The sequence below is a fragment of the Archocentrus centrarchus genome, unplaced genomic scaffold (genome assembly GCF_007364275.1).
Source record: "Archocentrus centrarchus isolate MPI-CPG fArcCen1 unplaced genomic scaffold, fArcCen1 scaffold_24_ctg1, whole genome shotgun sequence".
Classification (NCBI taxonomy): domain Eukaryota; kingdom Metazoa; phylum Chordata; class Actinopteri; order Cichliformes; family Cichlidae; genus Archocentrus; species Archocentrus centrarchus.
The window spans coordinates 5,673,165-5,686,837 of record NW_022060254.1 but is presented as its reverse complement, the minus strand read 5'-3'; the positions used below and the strand labels follow the sequence as shown (position 1 = coordinate 5,686,837).

Genomic DNA, 13,673 nt, shown 5'->3' with positions numbered 1-13,673 from the left:
ATTATTAACACATTTTTGTTGGTCTTCAACAAACATTTTAATAAATGGAGCTGCAGCTTAAATTAAGGATTTGCTTATTTTACGCTTTATTTTGAATTTATTATAAACTCTGAATCATCATCCATTCAGATGCCAGTGTAAAAAAGTTCGTGTCATAAAAGCAGAGTGTATTCGAGTGTGTGAGCAGCACAAACAGAGTCGACCTTCTCAGTGAATCAGTTTGTTTCCCCTGCAGCTCTCAGTGAGCTCTCACTGAGTGCAGACTGCCACAGATCCCTGCTGAGGAAAGAGGAGGCGTTCAGGTTCCTCACAGGTTCACACCTGCATGAAGCAGCCTCACCCTGACAGCTGAACCTTTCAATCACTGCAGCTGTGTCAGCGCATCACTTCCTGTCCTCATTCTCTGCTGTGATTGGCTGAGCTTCACTGAGACAGTGTGAAGCTTTGTGGAGGCCACAGTGCTGTAATGAATCCTGTGGTGGAACAAGTTCCTCTCACACTCTTCATCCTGGAGCTGCTTTCTGTCCATCATCTGCATGGAAACACATCTATGGAGAGGAGATCCAGCCTGCTGAGGCTCCATCTGAATCATTGGAGCTACAGTGAATGTTTGAGTGACAGGACTGAAGGTGTGTGTGTGTGTGTGTGTGTGTGTGTGTCAGGGCGGGGCTGCAGCAGCCTCACCCTGACAACTATGTGAAACTCCTCTTTCCTAAGAAGTGATGTGTGGCCGGCTGGACTTCATTCCACAGATGAGCTCTAACAGAGTCTTTTATTGACAAAAAGGCAAAACAAACAAACTACAAAATAAACTGAGACAAAGACAAAAGAAGCCTGTAAGCCAAAACAATTTGAACATTTGTGATGTAATAACTTAAATAAACTTTGTTTTAAACATTGAGAAATCATTGTGATGCTTAACTGAACTTAGTTTAGAACATTAATACTATACAAAACTTTACAAAAGCCAAAATGCAGTGGTGGTCTAGAACTACCAAATTTTTATCACTACTTCTTAGCCAATAGATTGCAATATGTTTTAAAATGGATTAAATGAAACTCATTAGACAGTCCATGGTTGGACAAAGAACAAGATAAAACCTCAGCTCTCCAGTATTAAGCGTCATAACTGCTTTAAAAGCCTTAGAGAAAGAAAAAGAAAATACTGAATTCTCTGTCATGACATGATAGAGGTATAACAACTCTAGAACATCTTGTTCAAGATGGAAACCTTATTACATTCCAAGAACGTATATCAAAATATGGAATCAGCAACAGTAAAGTTCTTGAAAATCAGGAACTGATGGGCAGCACGGTGGCGCAGTGGTTAGCCTCACAGTTAGAATACCATCTGGAAGGCCTGGGCTTGATTCCACCTTGGCCCAGGCCTCTCTCTCTCTCTCTCTCTGTGGAGTTTGCATGTTCTCCCTGTGTCTGCGTGGGTTTCCTCCCACTGTCCAAAGACATGAACTTACTGAGGTTAGGTTAACAGGAAACTCTAAATTGCCTATAGGTGTGAATGAGAGTGTGGATGTTGTCTGTCTCTGTGTTGGCCCTGCGACAGGCTGGCGACCTGTACAGGGTGTACCCTGCCTCTCATCCTATGTCAGCTGGGATAGGGTCCAGCCCCCCCGGGACCCTGAACAGGATAAGTGGAAGTGAATGGATGGATGGATCAGCAACTGAAGTCCATCATACAGGAAAGATTTTCTCTCAATCATTTGAATTTAGAAATACCTACATGGGTAGCAGAATTTCTAAATCTCTGTACCCCTAAGTTGTTATCAAAATTGTATAAGCTATTGTTAAACACTGATGGTTCAGTTTCCCTCCCAAATGCAAGGTGGGAGCGTGATCTCTCCTTCAACTCAGATCAAAACATCTGGACAGAAATATGTTTAAATAACTTCAAAATGACTAAAAGCCCCAACTTACCACTTATACAATATAAAATTCTCCATAGAATGCATTGTACTGAACAAAGGATGTTCCAAATGGGCCTTACACACTCAAACATATACACCCACTGTAAAGGCAACTTGTTAGCTCCATCTTTAAGGCCTCACTTCTTTCTGCTATCATGGAAGTCAATCTGTTCTGTTACTGACACTTAATCTGATCTCCCAGCTGAGTGTATTCGAGTGTGTGAGCAGCACAAACAGAGTCGACCTTCTCAGTGAATCAGTTTGTTTCCCCTGCAGCTCTCAGTGAGCTCTCACTGAGTGCAGACTGCCACAGATCCCTGCTGAGGAAAGAGGAGGCGTTCAGGTTCCTCACAGGTTCACACCTGCATGAAGCAGCCTCACCCTGACAGCTGAACCTTTCAATCACTGCAGCTGTGTCAGCGCATCACTTCCTGTCCTCATTCTCTGCTGTGATTGGCTGAGCTACAGGCCTTCTCTCATTGTAAACTATGAACACAGACTGATACAGTGTGAGGCTTTGTGGAGGCCACAGTGCTGTCATGAATCCTGTGGTGGAACAAGCTCCTCTCACACTCTTCATCCTGGAGCTGCTTTCTGTCCATCATCTGCATGGAAACACATCTATGGAGAGGAGATCCAGCCTGCTGAGGCTGTTTGAGTGACAGGACTGAAGGTGGAGCTTTGTGTGTTTGAGTGTCAGGGTGGGGCTGCAGCACCGCCTCCAGCTGGAAAACTCAGGTGTGAAACTATGAGGAAACTGAAGCTCCTCCTCTTTCCTAAGAAGTGCTGTGTGGCCGGCTGGACTTCATTCCACAGACGAGCTCTAACAGAGTGTGAAGCTGAACTCTGAGCAGTGTGAGAGTGTCAGCAGATGATCACAGTGAGAGCTGCTGACAGAGGAACATGAAGATGTTGGTGGTGTTTGTGATCCTCCTGCACGGTAAGATCTCCTTCCTCTCTCTGCTCTCATCAGCAGCTTTTCTTCCATCTCTCTGTTTGATGTGTTGAAGCAGAAGGAGGAGATTTCCATCAAACACTGAATTCTGATTCACATCAAACTAACAACCCAAAGCAGCTCACTCTGAAATCACTGCGTTCTTCTTGGTGGCTTTCAGAGGAGCTGCTCTGTGTGTGTGTGTGTGTGTGTGTGTGTGTGTGTGTGTGTGTGTGTGTGTGTGTGTGTGTGTGTGTGTGTGTGTGCGTGTGCCTGCACACACTTTAAAAAAACATGCTGTCCAAACATAGACATCCTCTTTGCCTTTTAGTAGAAACACAGCTCAAAATGTGAAGCTGGCAGAACCGTTTTGTAAACATCAGCCCAGAATGTACTGAAGAGTCAAACAAAAATGTGACGAGTCAGACTGACATTATTCATACAGAGAACAGCGTGAGCTCTCAGCACATACAGTAGCTTCAATAAGAAGAACAATCAAAGTGAATCACTAAATGTGGTCCCACTAACAGCCCGATATTCCCGTGTTCACGTTGTTCCTACCGCATCATAATTAATGTTGTTTCAGGACCGCCGCGGCAACTGACCAATCATGTTTTTATGATGTTACACATAATTCAGAGAATATCTCTGAAACAGAAGCTACATATAATAACACAACACAGCTTTGTTTCTTGGTAGGTGGTAGGTAGAGCAATCAGTAGGTAGAGCAGGTCACCTACTGATTGGAAGGTCAGCGGTTCGATTCCTGGCTACTGATACGTGCCAATATATACCTGGGCAAGATACTTAACCCCAAGTTGCTCTCCAACGCAACCTTCGGAGTGTGAATGTGTGTGAATGTAACCACTTAGCTTAGTTAATATTGGAAGTGCTTGTATGAATGGGTGTGCATGGGTAAATGTAAAACGTGTTGTATAAGTGCTTTGAGTGCTCAGACTGAGTAGAAAAGCGCTATATAAGAACTAGTCCATTTACACTCAAATATTCTTGAGAGGATAAAGAGCTGGTACAGCATTCCACGCTTAGGACGGATCCGAGGCTTGACTAACGGGCAGACCCTCCTTTCCAGCACCCTGGCATAGACCAACAGGAGATCGACAGACAGATCGGGGCTACTTCTGCAGTGATGCGGACGCTGCACTGGTCTGTTGTGGTGAAGAGGGAGCTTAGTGTAAAAGCGAGGCTGTCGATCTACGTTCCTACCCTCACCTGTGGTCATGAGGTTTGGGTAGTGACCGAAAGAACAAGATCGCGAATACAAGCAGCAGAAATATGGTTTTTTGTTTTTTTTTTTTTTGTTGTTTTTTTTGTTTTCTTGGTGGCTGGTCTCTCCCTTAGAGATAAGGTGAGGAGTGCGGTCATCCGGGAGGGGCTCAGAGTAGAGCGGCTGCTCCTCTACATCGAAAGGAGCCAGCTGAGGTGGCTCGGGCATCTGATTAGGATACCTCCTGGTCGCCTCTTGGATGAGGTGTTCCGGGCAAGTCCCAGTGCGAGGAGGCCCCGTGGTAGACCCAGGACACGCTGGGGAGATTATATCTCTCGGCTGGCCTGGGAACGCCTTGGGGTCCCTCCAGATGACCTGGAGGAGGTGGCTTGGGAGAGGGAAGCCTGGGCTTCTCTGCTTAGGCTCCTGCCCCCGCAACCCGGCTCCAGATAAGTGGAAGAGGATGGATGGATGGATGGATGGATGGATGGATGGACCGGTAGTGTATGTGTGTGCATGTAAGTCATTCTGTCTGTAAGCATGATAGCTCGAAAAGCTTTGAATAAATCCTGATCAAACTTTGTAGGGGTATAGAATGGGGACATTTTAACAATCCATTAAAATTTGCCTTACATCCACTGAGGTCTTCAAGGCAAACTTCATGATTTATTGGTCTAAAATTGTGCCAAAAAGTGATTTCCAGTATTGGCCAAAAAAAGTATTGCTGGTACTTATATTGTTGTAAGGGGCTTGTTGACCTATAATCTGTCAAGCATATCTCAAACATCATCTCTCATGAATGATATCAATTCATTTTGAGTCATGACGAACATTCCTGTCAAATGGTAGAAGCTGCAATCAGTTGTTGACAACACCGGCGGCCAGCATTGCCAACTTGGTGACTTTGTTGCTAGATTTAGCAACTTTTTTTCCCCAAAAAAGTGACTAGTGACTAGTGAGAAATTTAGCAAATTACATGGTTCTGACCGACATTTTCTAACTGTTTCACAAGCTCACAACCCAAAGCAGCTCACTCTGAAATCACTGCATTCTTCTTGATGGCTTTCAGAGGAGCTGCTCTGAAAGCTCTGAAAGCCCCCCCCCCCCCCCCCCCCCCCCCCCCCCCGCCATTTTGTACACTTTGGAAAATGTTGATAATTGTGAATGATCCCTTACCCACTGTACATCGTGTTTGTATGGATATATTTATTTATTTTATTTTTTATACATTCTACTCTATTTTATATATTTTTGTGTGGTTCTACACTGTGACACTGAAACAGGTGTGGCCTTCCAATCTCATTGTGCATTCTGTAAAATGGCAAATAAAGGCATTCTATTCTGTTCTGTTCTATTCTATTCTATTCAAATAGGTTTTCAGACTGACAAGAAGATGTAGGTATGGCATACTTTTTGAGTACAGTTGATTAATTATTTATTATTACTTTATTTACATTACAGTAACAGGTTGTAACTGTTACACTTGAATACTGTATTATTGTCGTGTAAAATTACACGACAATTTGAATACATGTACAATGTTCCTGAATAAATATTATTTATTTGGAGAACAAAATAAACTTATGATGAAAAACTTTTTTCACCTGATAGTTATATTAAACATTTAAATGAATTTTACTAAACAATGAAATGAATGCCACATATGTACTGTATCCACATAGATAAAAATGAATTATTCTCAAATTACGTCAAGTATATTAAAATGGGTTTCAACAGGACAAACAGCAAAACCCTGCACTTTGCACTTGTTTCTACTATGCTACAAACTTGCACTACGTGCAAGAAGAACAAAAAAACCCAAAACAAATTATAGAAAATACAGTACTATTCCCTTCAAAGTTAATACTGCCCAGACAGTGAGCTTGGTGGAGGTTTGCCCTCTCACAGCACTTCATGTGTAGTATAATTTCAACATTTATCCTCGCTGCAGATAAAAAAACGCCAATATTTGTAAGCATTACTACTGATGATCTGTGTTTACCACTGAAGTACTGTTGATCTTGAGTTGTGATATTAATGTTGTTTCAATATTAACTGAGGCTGCAAAACTGATTATTGATCAACATCAGTGTTCAGTGTTGATTCAGGTTGACAGCACAATGTTGACTGAATATGGTTTCAGCTATTGTTTGCTATCTGGATTGCGTAATGTGTGGCCATCTGGAGCAGACTGGCAGGTGTTGATATGCCTTAGTGAATCCATATATATGCAACAGCATCTTATTGTCTCTGTAACATGTTTTAGTGTTGAGGTCTGTTGATTTGTGCTATGACTGACGGCCAGGTTGGACTGATCTGCGCTCAGCTGCTCGTCTGTGTCAGCCCATTACTGCAGCCTAACGAGCTGTGAGTGGAACACTTCATCAGAGCTGCTGCTCGTCAGCAGACAGCAGCTCCAGACCACCGCTGCACTGCTGCAGGTACAATAAGAAGCTGCAGTTCTGCCCTCTGCAGGCAGTTCTGATGCAGATGATCAGCAGCTGAAGATCTGCTGCTCTGAGTCTTTTTCATTGACATCAGTGAGCCGTGCTCTGCATGCTGAGACTCTGGGATATTTGTCTCTCTGATGTGTTTGAGCTCCAGTGTTGAAACAGATCAGCAATCTTACCTTTAGTCACTGAAACTGTTTTTCTCCAGTTTTCTGTTTTAATATCTTTACTGAACCAAAAATGTGTCCAAACAGCAGACGTGTCATTTTTCTTTGGTACAGCTGCTCCAGCTGTGGAGTCGGCTCGGTGTTTGGCTTTTCCTGCATGATGTCTTCATGTCACAGACACCACAGGCTACAAGCTGGGGGAGCTATTAACAGGGTTAAAGAAGTAAAATAACCAACACAGCCAAGATGATGTTGATTTAGGGTCTGGATGTCATTTTGATTCATTTTTAGTTCATTAGTTGCTAAACAGTACAGAGGAGTAATTTTATTAAACTCCTGCTGAAAGTCTGCACTTCAACCACAGGTTTCATTTGTGTTTCTGTTTGTGTGTCCTCACAGTTTCCCAGCATGCCCTGGCTGTGCTGGTGGAGGTGAATGAGGGGGAAGAGTCTGTCCTGCTGCCCTGTCTGTACTCAGGTTTTATACCTGAGGATGACCCCACAGTGATGTGGACTCGCAGTGATCTCGATCCCAAATCTGTCCACCTGCTCCGAGAAGGAGGAGATGATCTTAGAGGACAAAACCAGCGTTACAGCGGACGCACATCAGTGAGGTCTGATGCTCTGGACTCTGGAGACTTCAGCCTCACTCTGAGGAACCCACAGCTGACTGACAGCAGCAGCTACACCTGCTCCATCACTGATAGAAGAGGAGAACAGAGACTGAGAGACATCCAGCTGCAGGTCAAAGGTCCGTTGTGGTTTTTGGCAACCATTTTAATTTTAGCTTTAGTCCTTTGGATGAAAATGCTTCTTAGTTTTAGTCAGTTTTAGTCATTTCTAAATGTGATAGTTTTAGTCCAGTTTTAGTTGACAAAAACTTAAAGGTTTTATTCAGCTTTAGTGGGGAAAAAAGAAGTATTAGTCTTTACAAATTAATTTGAATAATTAGTGGTAACAGTGGAATCAATGCAGTAAACAAAAACATTCTCATTTTGGCAATTGGATCTTTATTTCTAAATGAAGCACCAATTTGCTAAAGTAAAATGAACATACATATGCAACGGATGAGGAACACATGCTTAACTTGACCTTGTCTGCAGGGCAATTAAGTTGCATATTATATATAAAAACAGACACCACACAACACCAGGCTATCTTTAACTAGTGCAGAATATCAGGGTGGTGAGCCTTCAGGAGCTGTTTAAGATTTGTGGTGTTTTTTTTTCCACCAAGTTTTAATCTACAGTTTCCGCCGTCTCCCTGGACAATGCATTCAGTTTTGCTTTCAAATGTGTTATATTGAAAATAAGTCCATAGATCTTTTCTTGGTTTGCATCCACTGAGCCCCTTCGTGCAACATCCAGCGTCTGCCATGGTCCATCAGTGATTAAAGCACATGTGTCAGACTCAAGGCCCACAGGCCACATCTGGCCTGCCATGTAACTTTATACGGCTTTATATGATTTCATATACTTATTAATAGCACTCCACTACTTATACTACAAATACCACAATGCACTGCAACAGCTGCCGTGATGGCCACAACCTGTGTGCTAACCCGTTTTCTGCATTGCCAATGACACATTGATCAGTGATCAGTGGATAAAAACAGCGGTCAGCACTTTTTACAGTGACATTTAAACTGTCTGACCCCCAAAAATGGCCAAATGAAAAATGGAAAACAGGGATTTCTCAAACAGGTGGGAGGCAAAAGACCTGATCGCTGACATCGGAGGTAAACCCGTGTGTCTCTTAAGATAAGATAGTGTTTATTTGTCACATGCACAGTTATACACAGTACAATGCACAGTGAAATGTATTTTGTACCTGCAACCATATATACACACACATATAAATAAGAAGAATAAAAATAAAAATAAGTAATTCACACTATACACTATACTCTATATACTATACACTATACACACACTTTTACACGGAACTATAGAATATTATATTACTTACATTGTGCAATAATGGTCCAGTTAGGGCTCAGAGTTGAGCAGACGGATGGCTTGTGGGTAAAAACTCTTCTTCAACCTTTCAGTCTTAGCCCTCAGGCAGCGGTAACGCCGGCCTGATGGGAGCAGGGAGAAGAGAGAGTGTCCGGGGTGGCTGGGCTGTTTTAGGATCTTCATGGCCCTCAGCCTGCACTGCTTGGTGTAAATGTCCTGCAGGTTGGGGAGGGTGGTTCTGATGGTCCGTTCAGCTGAACGAACCACCCTTTTTAGGGCCATGAAGTCCTGCTTAGTGCAGTTTCCCATCCAGGTGGTGATGCTCCCACGCATGATGCTCTCGATGGTGCAGGTGTAAAAGTTCCTGAGCACCTTGAGTGGGAGCTTGAAGTCTCTCAGCCGCCTGAGGAGGTAGAGACGCTGTCTGGCCTTCTTCACAGTGATGTTTATGTGATGAGTCCAGGACAGGTCCCGTGAGATGGTCACTCCCAGGTATTTGAAAGTGTCCACTCTTTCCACCTCAGCACCACCACCATAGAGCCATGTTTATCTCGTCATCACCTCGTTATCACCATGAAAAAAAGGGTAATCAACGAAATTATTTCATCATTGTCATTGTTAAAGAAAATAACACTGCAAAGGTCAGCAACAAACTGAGACACTAACTGAAATTATCAGTACTGTAGACAAAGGTCAGAGGTCAAAGTGAAGGGAACATTTCCTAATTTGTTCTGACACACCTGAAGAAGTCAACAGCGCATTTAGCACAGACTGACCCTCAGTGGGAACAACAAAGCAGCAGAAAATCAGATGTGACTGCTACAACTTCTGCAGACTTTCCTCCATGTGGAGGATCAGAGTCCTGACATTTACAGACTGTACAGTCATGGCTGGAAATGTTGGCACCCCTGAACTTTTTACAAAAAAATGAAGTTTTCTCCAGAAAATTATTGCAATCACCCATGTTTTTCATGCACATGGTCATTTCCTTTCTGTGTATTGGAATAACAAAAAAAAACAGAGAAAAAAAGCCAAAATTGATATAATTTCATGCCAAACTCCAAAGATGGGAGGGACAGAATTACTGGCACCCTCAACTTAATATTTGGTTGCACACCCTTGGGGAAAAAATAACTGAAATCATCCACTTTCTATAACCATCAACAAACTTCTTCCACCTCTCAACTGGAATTTTGGACCACTCTTCTTTTGCAAACTGCTCCAGGTCTCTGATATTTGAAGGGTGCCTTCTCCCAACAGCAATTTTAAGATCTCTCCACAGGTGTTCAATGGGATTCAGATTCGGACTCATTGCTGGCCCCTTCAGAACTCTCCAGTGCTTTGTTTTCATCCATTTCTTTCTGCTTTTTGAAGCATGTTTGGGGTGATTGTACTGCTGGAAGACCCATGACCTTGGATGCAAACCCAGCTTTGCTACATTGAGACACAAAATCCTTTGGTAATCTTCAGATTTTGCGATGCCTTGCACAGTCAAACAATTCAGTGCCAGAGGCAGCAAAACATCTTTGAACCTCCACCATATCTGACTGTAGGTACTGTGTTCTTTTCTTTGTAGGCCTCGTTCTGTTTTTGGTAAACAGTAGAATGATGTGCTTTATCAAAAAGCTCTATCTTTGTCTCATCTGTATACAAGACGTTGTCCCAGAGGGATTTTGGCTTACTCACATACATTTTGGCAAACTGCAGTCTAGCTTTTTTAGGTCTCTGCGACAGGGGTGTGGTCCTCCTGGGTGTCCTGCCATAGTGTTTCCTTTAATTAAAATTTTGACGGAGTTTGCGCTGACACTGATGCATCCTGAGCCTGCAGAACAGCTTGAAGTTCTTTAGAACTTGATTGGAGCTGCTTATCCACCATCCGGACTATCCTGTGCAGCAACTTGCATCAATTTTTCTCTTCCATCCACATCCAGGGAGATTAGCTACAGTGCTGTGGGCTGTAAACTTCTTGATAATGTTGTGCACCGTGGACAAAGAAACATCCAGATCTCTGGAGATGGACTTGTAACCTTGAGATTGTTGATATTTTTCCACAATTTTGGTTCTCAAGTCCTCAGACAGTTCTCTTCTCCTCTTTCTGTTCTCCATGTTTAGTGTGGCACACACAGACACACAACGCAAAGATTGAGTCAACTACTCTCCTTTTATCTGGTTTCAGGTGTGATTTTTATATTGCTCACACCTGTTACTGTCACGGGTGAGTTTAAATGAGCATCAAATGCTTGAAACAAAGTTATTTATCCAAAATTTTGAAAAGGTGCCAACAATTCTGTCTGGCCCATTTTTGGAGTTTAGCATGAAATTATGTGAATTTTGTTTTTTTTCCCCTATATCTGAGTGTTTTTCCAATACACACAAAGGAAATAAACATGTGCATAACAAACATGTGTGATTGCAATCATTTTCTGGGAGAAATACTTAATTTTCTGGAAAAATTTAAGGGGTGCCAACATTTTCAGCCATGACTGTATACAGAGTCAAACATGGAGCTTACTGACTGACCTAAGTAGGACATTAACTTTGTCTTCTCTTTTCCACAGTTTGTGTTTAGTTGTTGTGTCTCTGTGTGCACTCTTTCCCCTTCACCCCCAATCAGGCTCTCAGATGACTGCCCCTCCCTGATCCTGGATCTGTTGGAGGGTTCTTCCTGTTAAAAGGGAGTTCCTTCTTCCCACAGTCAACAGGTTTGCTCACTGGGATCATCTGATTGTTTTGGTTCTCTCTGATGTTGCTGGGTCTCTACCTTACACTGTGATAATTGAGATGAGTGGTGCAATATAAAAAGATCAAATTAACTTTTAGTTTAATTTAGTCTCAAATGTTGTGTCGAACTTTACTGTAAACTATTATTAAAATATATTAAAGAGGGTTCTGAAAAAGCTTTATTAATAATAAAATGAAGGGGGGGGGGGGGGGGGGGGTTAACAATCTATCCACATGCTGCTGACTGTCCACCACAGGTTGTGCATCCCACTGTTAACTCCACCTGTTGGTTCATTTAGAAGACTTCCTCTATCTGATTGCATCATTTAGGACAGGGGTCGGCAACCTGTAATCCGGAAAGAGCCATTTGAACCCGGTTTCCAAGGAAAACAAAAAAGTGAGAGCTGCAAGTACTAGCGGAAGCCAGCTTCTGGTACCGGCTACCGCGAGTGACGCATATATTGAGAAACGAAAATAAATAAATAGATAAATAAAATTATTTTATTCTAATATTTCAAGATCACAGTAATGTTCCAATTTAAAACTACAACAAAAACCGAACTGACAAAAATAAAATGTTCTTCAATTGGATACTTATAATTTACTTCCGCGAGCCGCACAGAGCCGCAGGTTAAGCCTGGATGAGCCGCGGGTTGCCGACCCGTGATTTAGGACCTTCAGTTTGCCACGTAGAAGACTGAATGTGCAGAGGTGTGTGTGCTCCAAGTAGTCAGGCTCAGCACACACACTTCTGTGAGTGCTCATTACTTAGTAAGTGTAGCAGCATTTCATCAGTTGCAGTTTAGTTACCATTGAAAATAAAATGAGCCAGGTGTCGTGTTCTTAATTTGAACAAATAACCATAGACCTCCGTGTGCTGACGATCACGTCCTTTATTACATGAAAACCCCAAACAAAAACACACCCCGCCCCCTGCTGACTTCCCACAAGTCACCTGGCCTTCCTGGATCACATTCAAGATCCCAAATGTTTAACATTCATTATTCATGAACACCACATCTCCCCTTTTAACAAATAAGAAACACATTTTCTCTAACACATGAGAAACACATTTTCTCTACTTCCTTACATTCACCCGCTAGGGACACAAATATAACATAACTCTGAAATGTCCAACCTTGTACCCTTTTTGTTAATTAAGTCCAACATAACTCAAATCTTTTATTTTCCTTTTTTTTTTTTTTTTTTTTTTTTTACAGATCTAGTTTAGTAGGCTTCCTCACTATTCTCCCTGATCTTGTCCTCACACCATCAGCTTTCGCAGGAGTAGCAGATGATGAAACAGCTGATGAAGGCTGCTCTGCAGACACTCCTGTCAACCCCTTTTCCACAGTCTTATCTTGCAAAGTTGAATGTAAGGGAATCAAGTGCTTGCGATTTCGCCTCACTGATCCCTGGGGTAAACCCACTGTGTAGGATCTTGGTGTGCCATAATTTTTGATCACAGTTCCTGGTGTTTTTGCATCTGTGATCCAAACTTGTTCTCCTGGAGATAGGTTACTCAACGGTCTGGCACGATGACACCTGTTGAAGTTAGCAATGTCCATCATCCTCTTTTTGCCTTCTTTTTGAGCCAAGCTGTCGCCGTCTGGCAGAACAGGATCCAAAGTAGAGGGAAGTGCCGGCAGCGTTGTGCGCAACCGTCGGCCCATTAAGAGCTCAGCAGGGCTATATCCGTTCTGCAGCGGTGTAGCTCTATAAGCAAGAAGAGCTAAATAAGGGTCTGCCGCTTTCTTTAACAGGTTTTTCACAGTTTGTACTGAGCGCTCCGCTTCCTCATTACTTTGTGGAAATCTTGGGCTGCTGGTGATGTGTTCAAACCCATATGAGGCAGCAAAAGACTCAAAAACTCGCCCAGAATACTGTGGTCCATTATCTGACATTAGAACCTCTGGGATACCATGTCGGGCAAAAATTGACTTAAGATGAACTATGATCTCACTCGTTTTTGTCCCCTTTAGGAGGGCTATCTCCACATATCTAGAAAAATAGTCCACAACAAGAAGGTAACTTTTCCCTCCCAACTCAAAAAGATCTGTGCCTATTTTTTGCCATGGGCGGGCTGGGTGCTGGGAAGGTATGAGTGGTTCGCTGTGATTGTCTCTTTCCTTTATACAAGTTCTACATTTTAACACCATTTCACTTATTTGCTGACTGAATCCAGGCCACCACACTGACTGGCGAGCACGGGCTCTGCACTTAACAACTCCTTGATGTCCCTCATGAAGCTTTTCTAACACATCGTTGCGCATCGCTGAAGGGATAACTAGCCG

The 13,673-nt window shown here is 42.8% G+C and overlaps 1 protein-coding gene across 1 annotated transcript in view; it reads left to right on the top strand.

The window, feature by feature from the left end:
• The first annotated feature begins 2,828 nt into the window (after positions 1–2,828).
• LOC115775636 (NLR family CARD domain-containing protein 3-like) overlaps positions 2,829–13,673 on the top strand; it is an 866,494-nt gene continuing 855,649 nt past the window's right edge. The window contains exons 1-2 of the mRNA XM_030723106.1: positions 2,829–2,865; positions 7,101–7,451. Of these exons, the coding sequence (XP_030578966.1) occupies positions 2,829–2,865; positions 7,101–7,451 (388 nt within the window). The remainder of the gene's footprint in view (positions 2,866–7,100; positions 7,452–13,673) is intronic.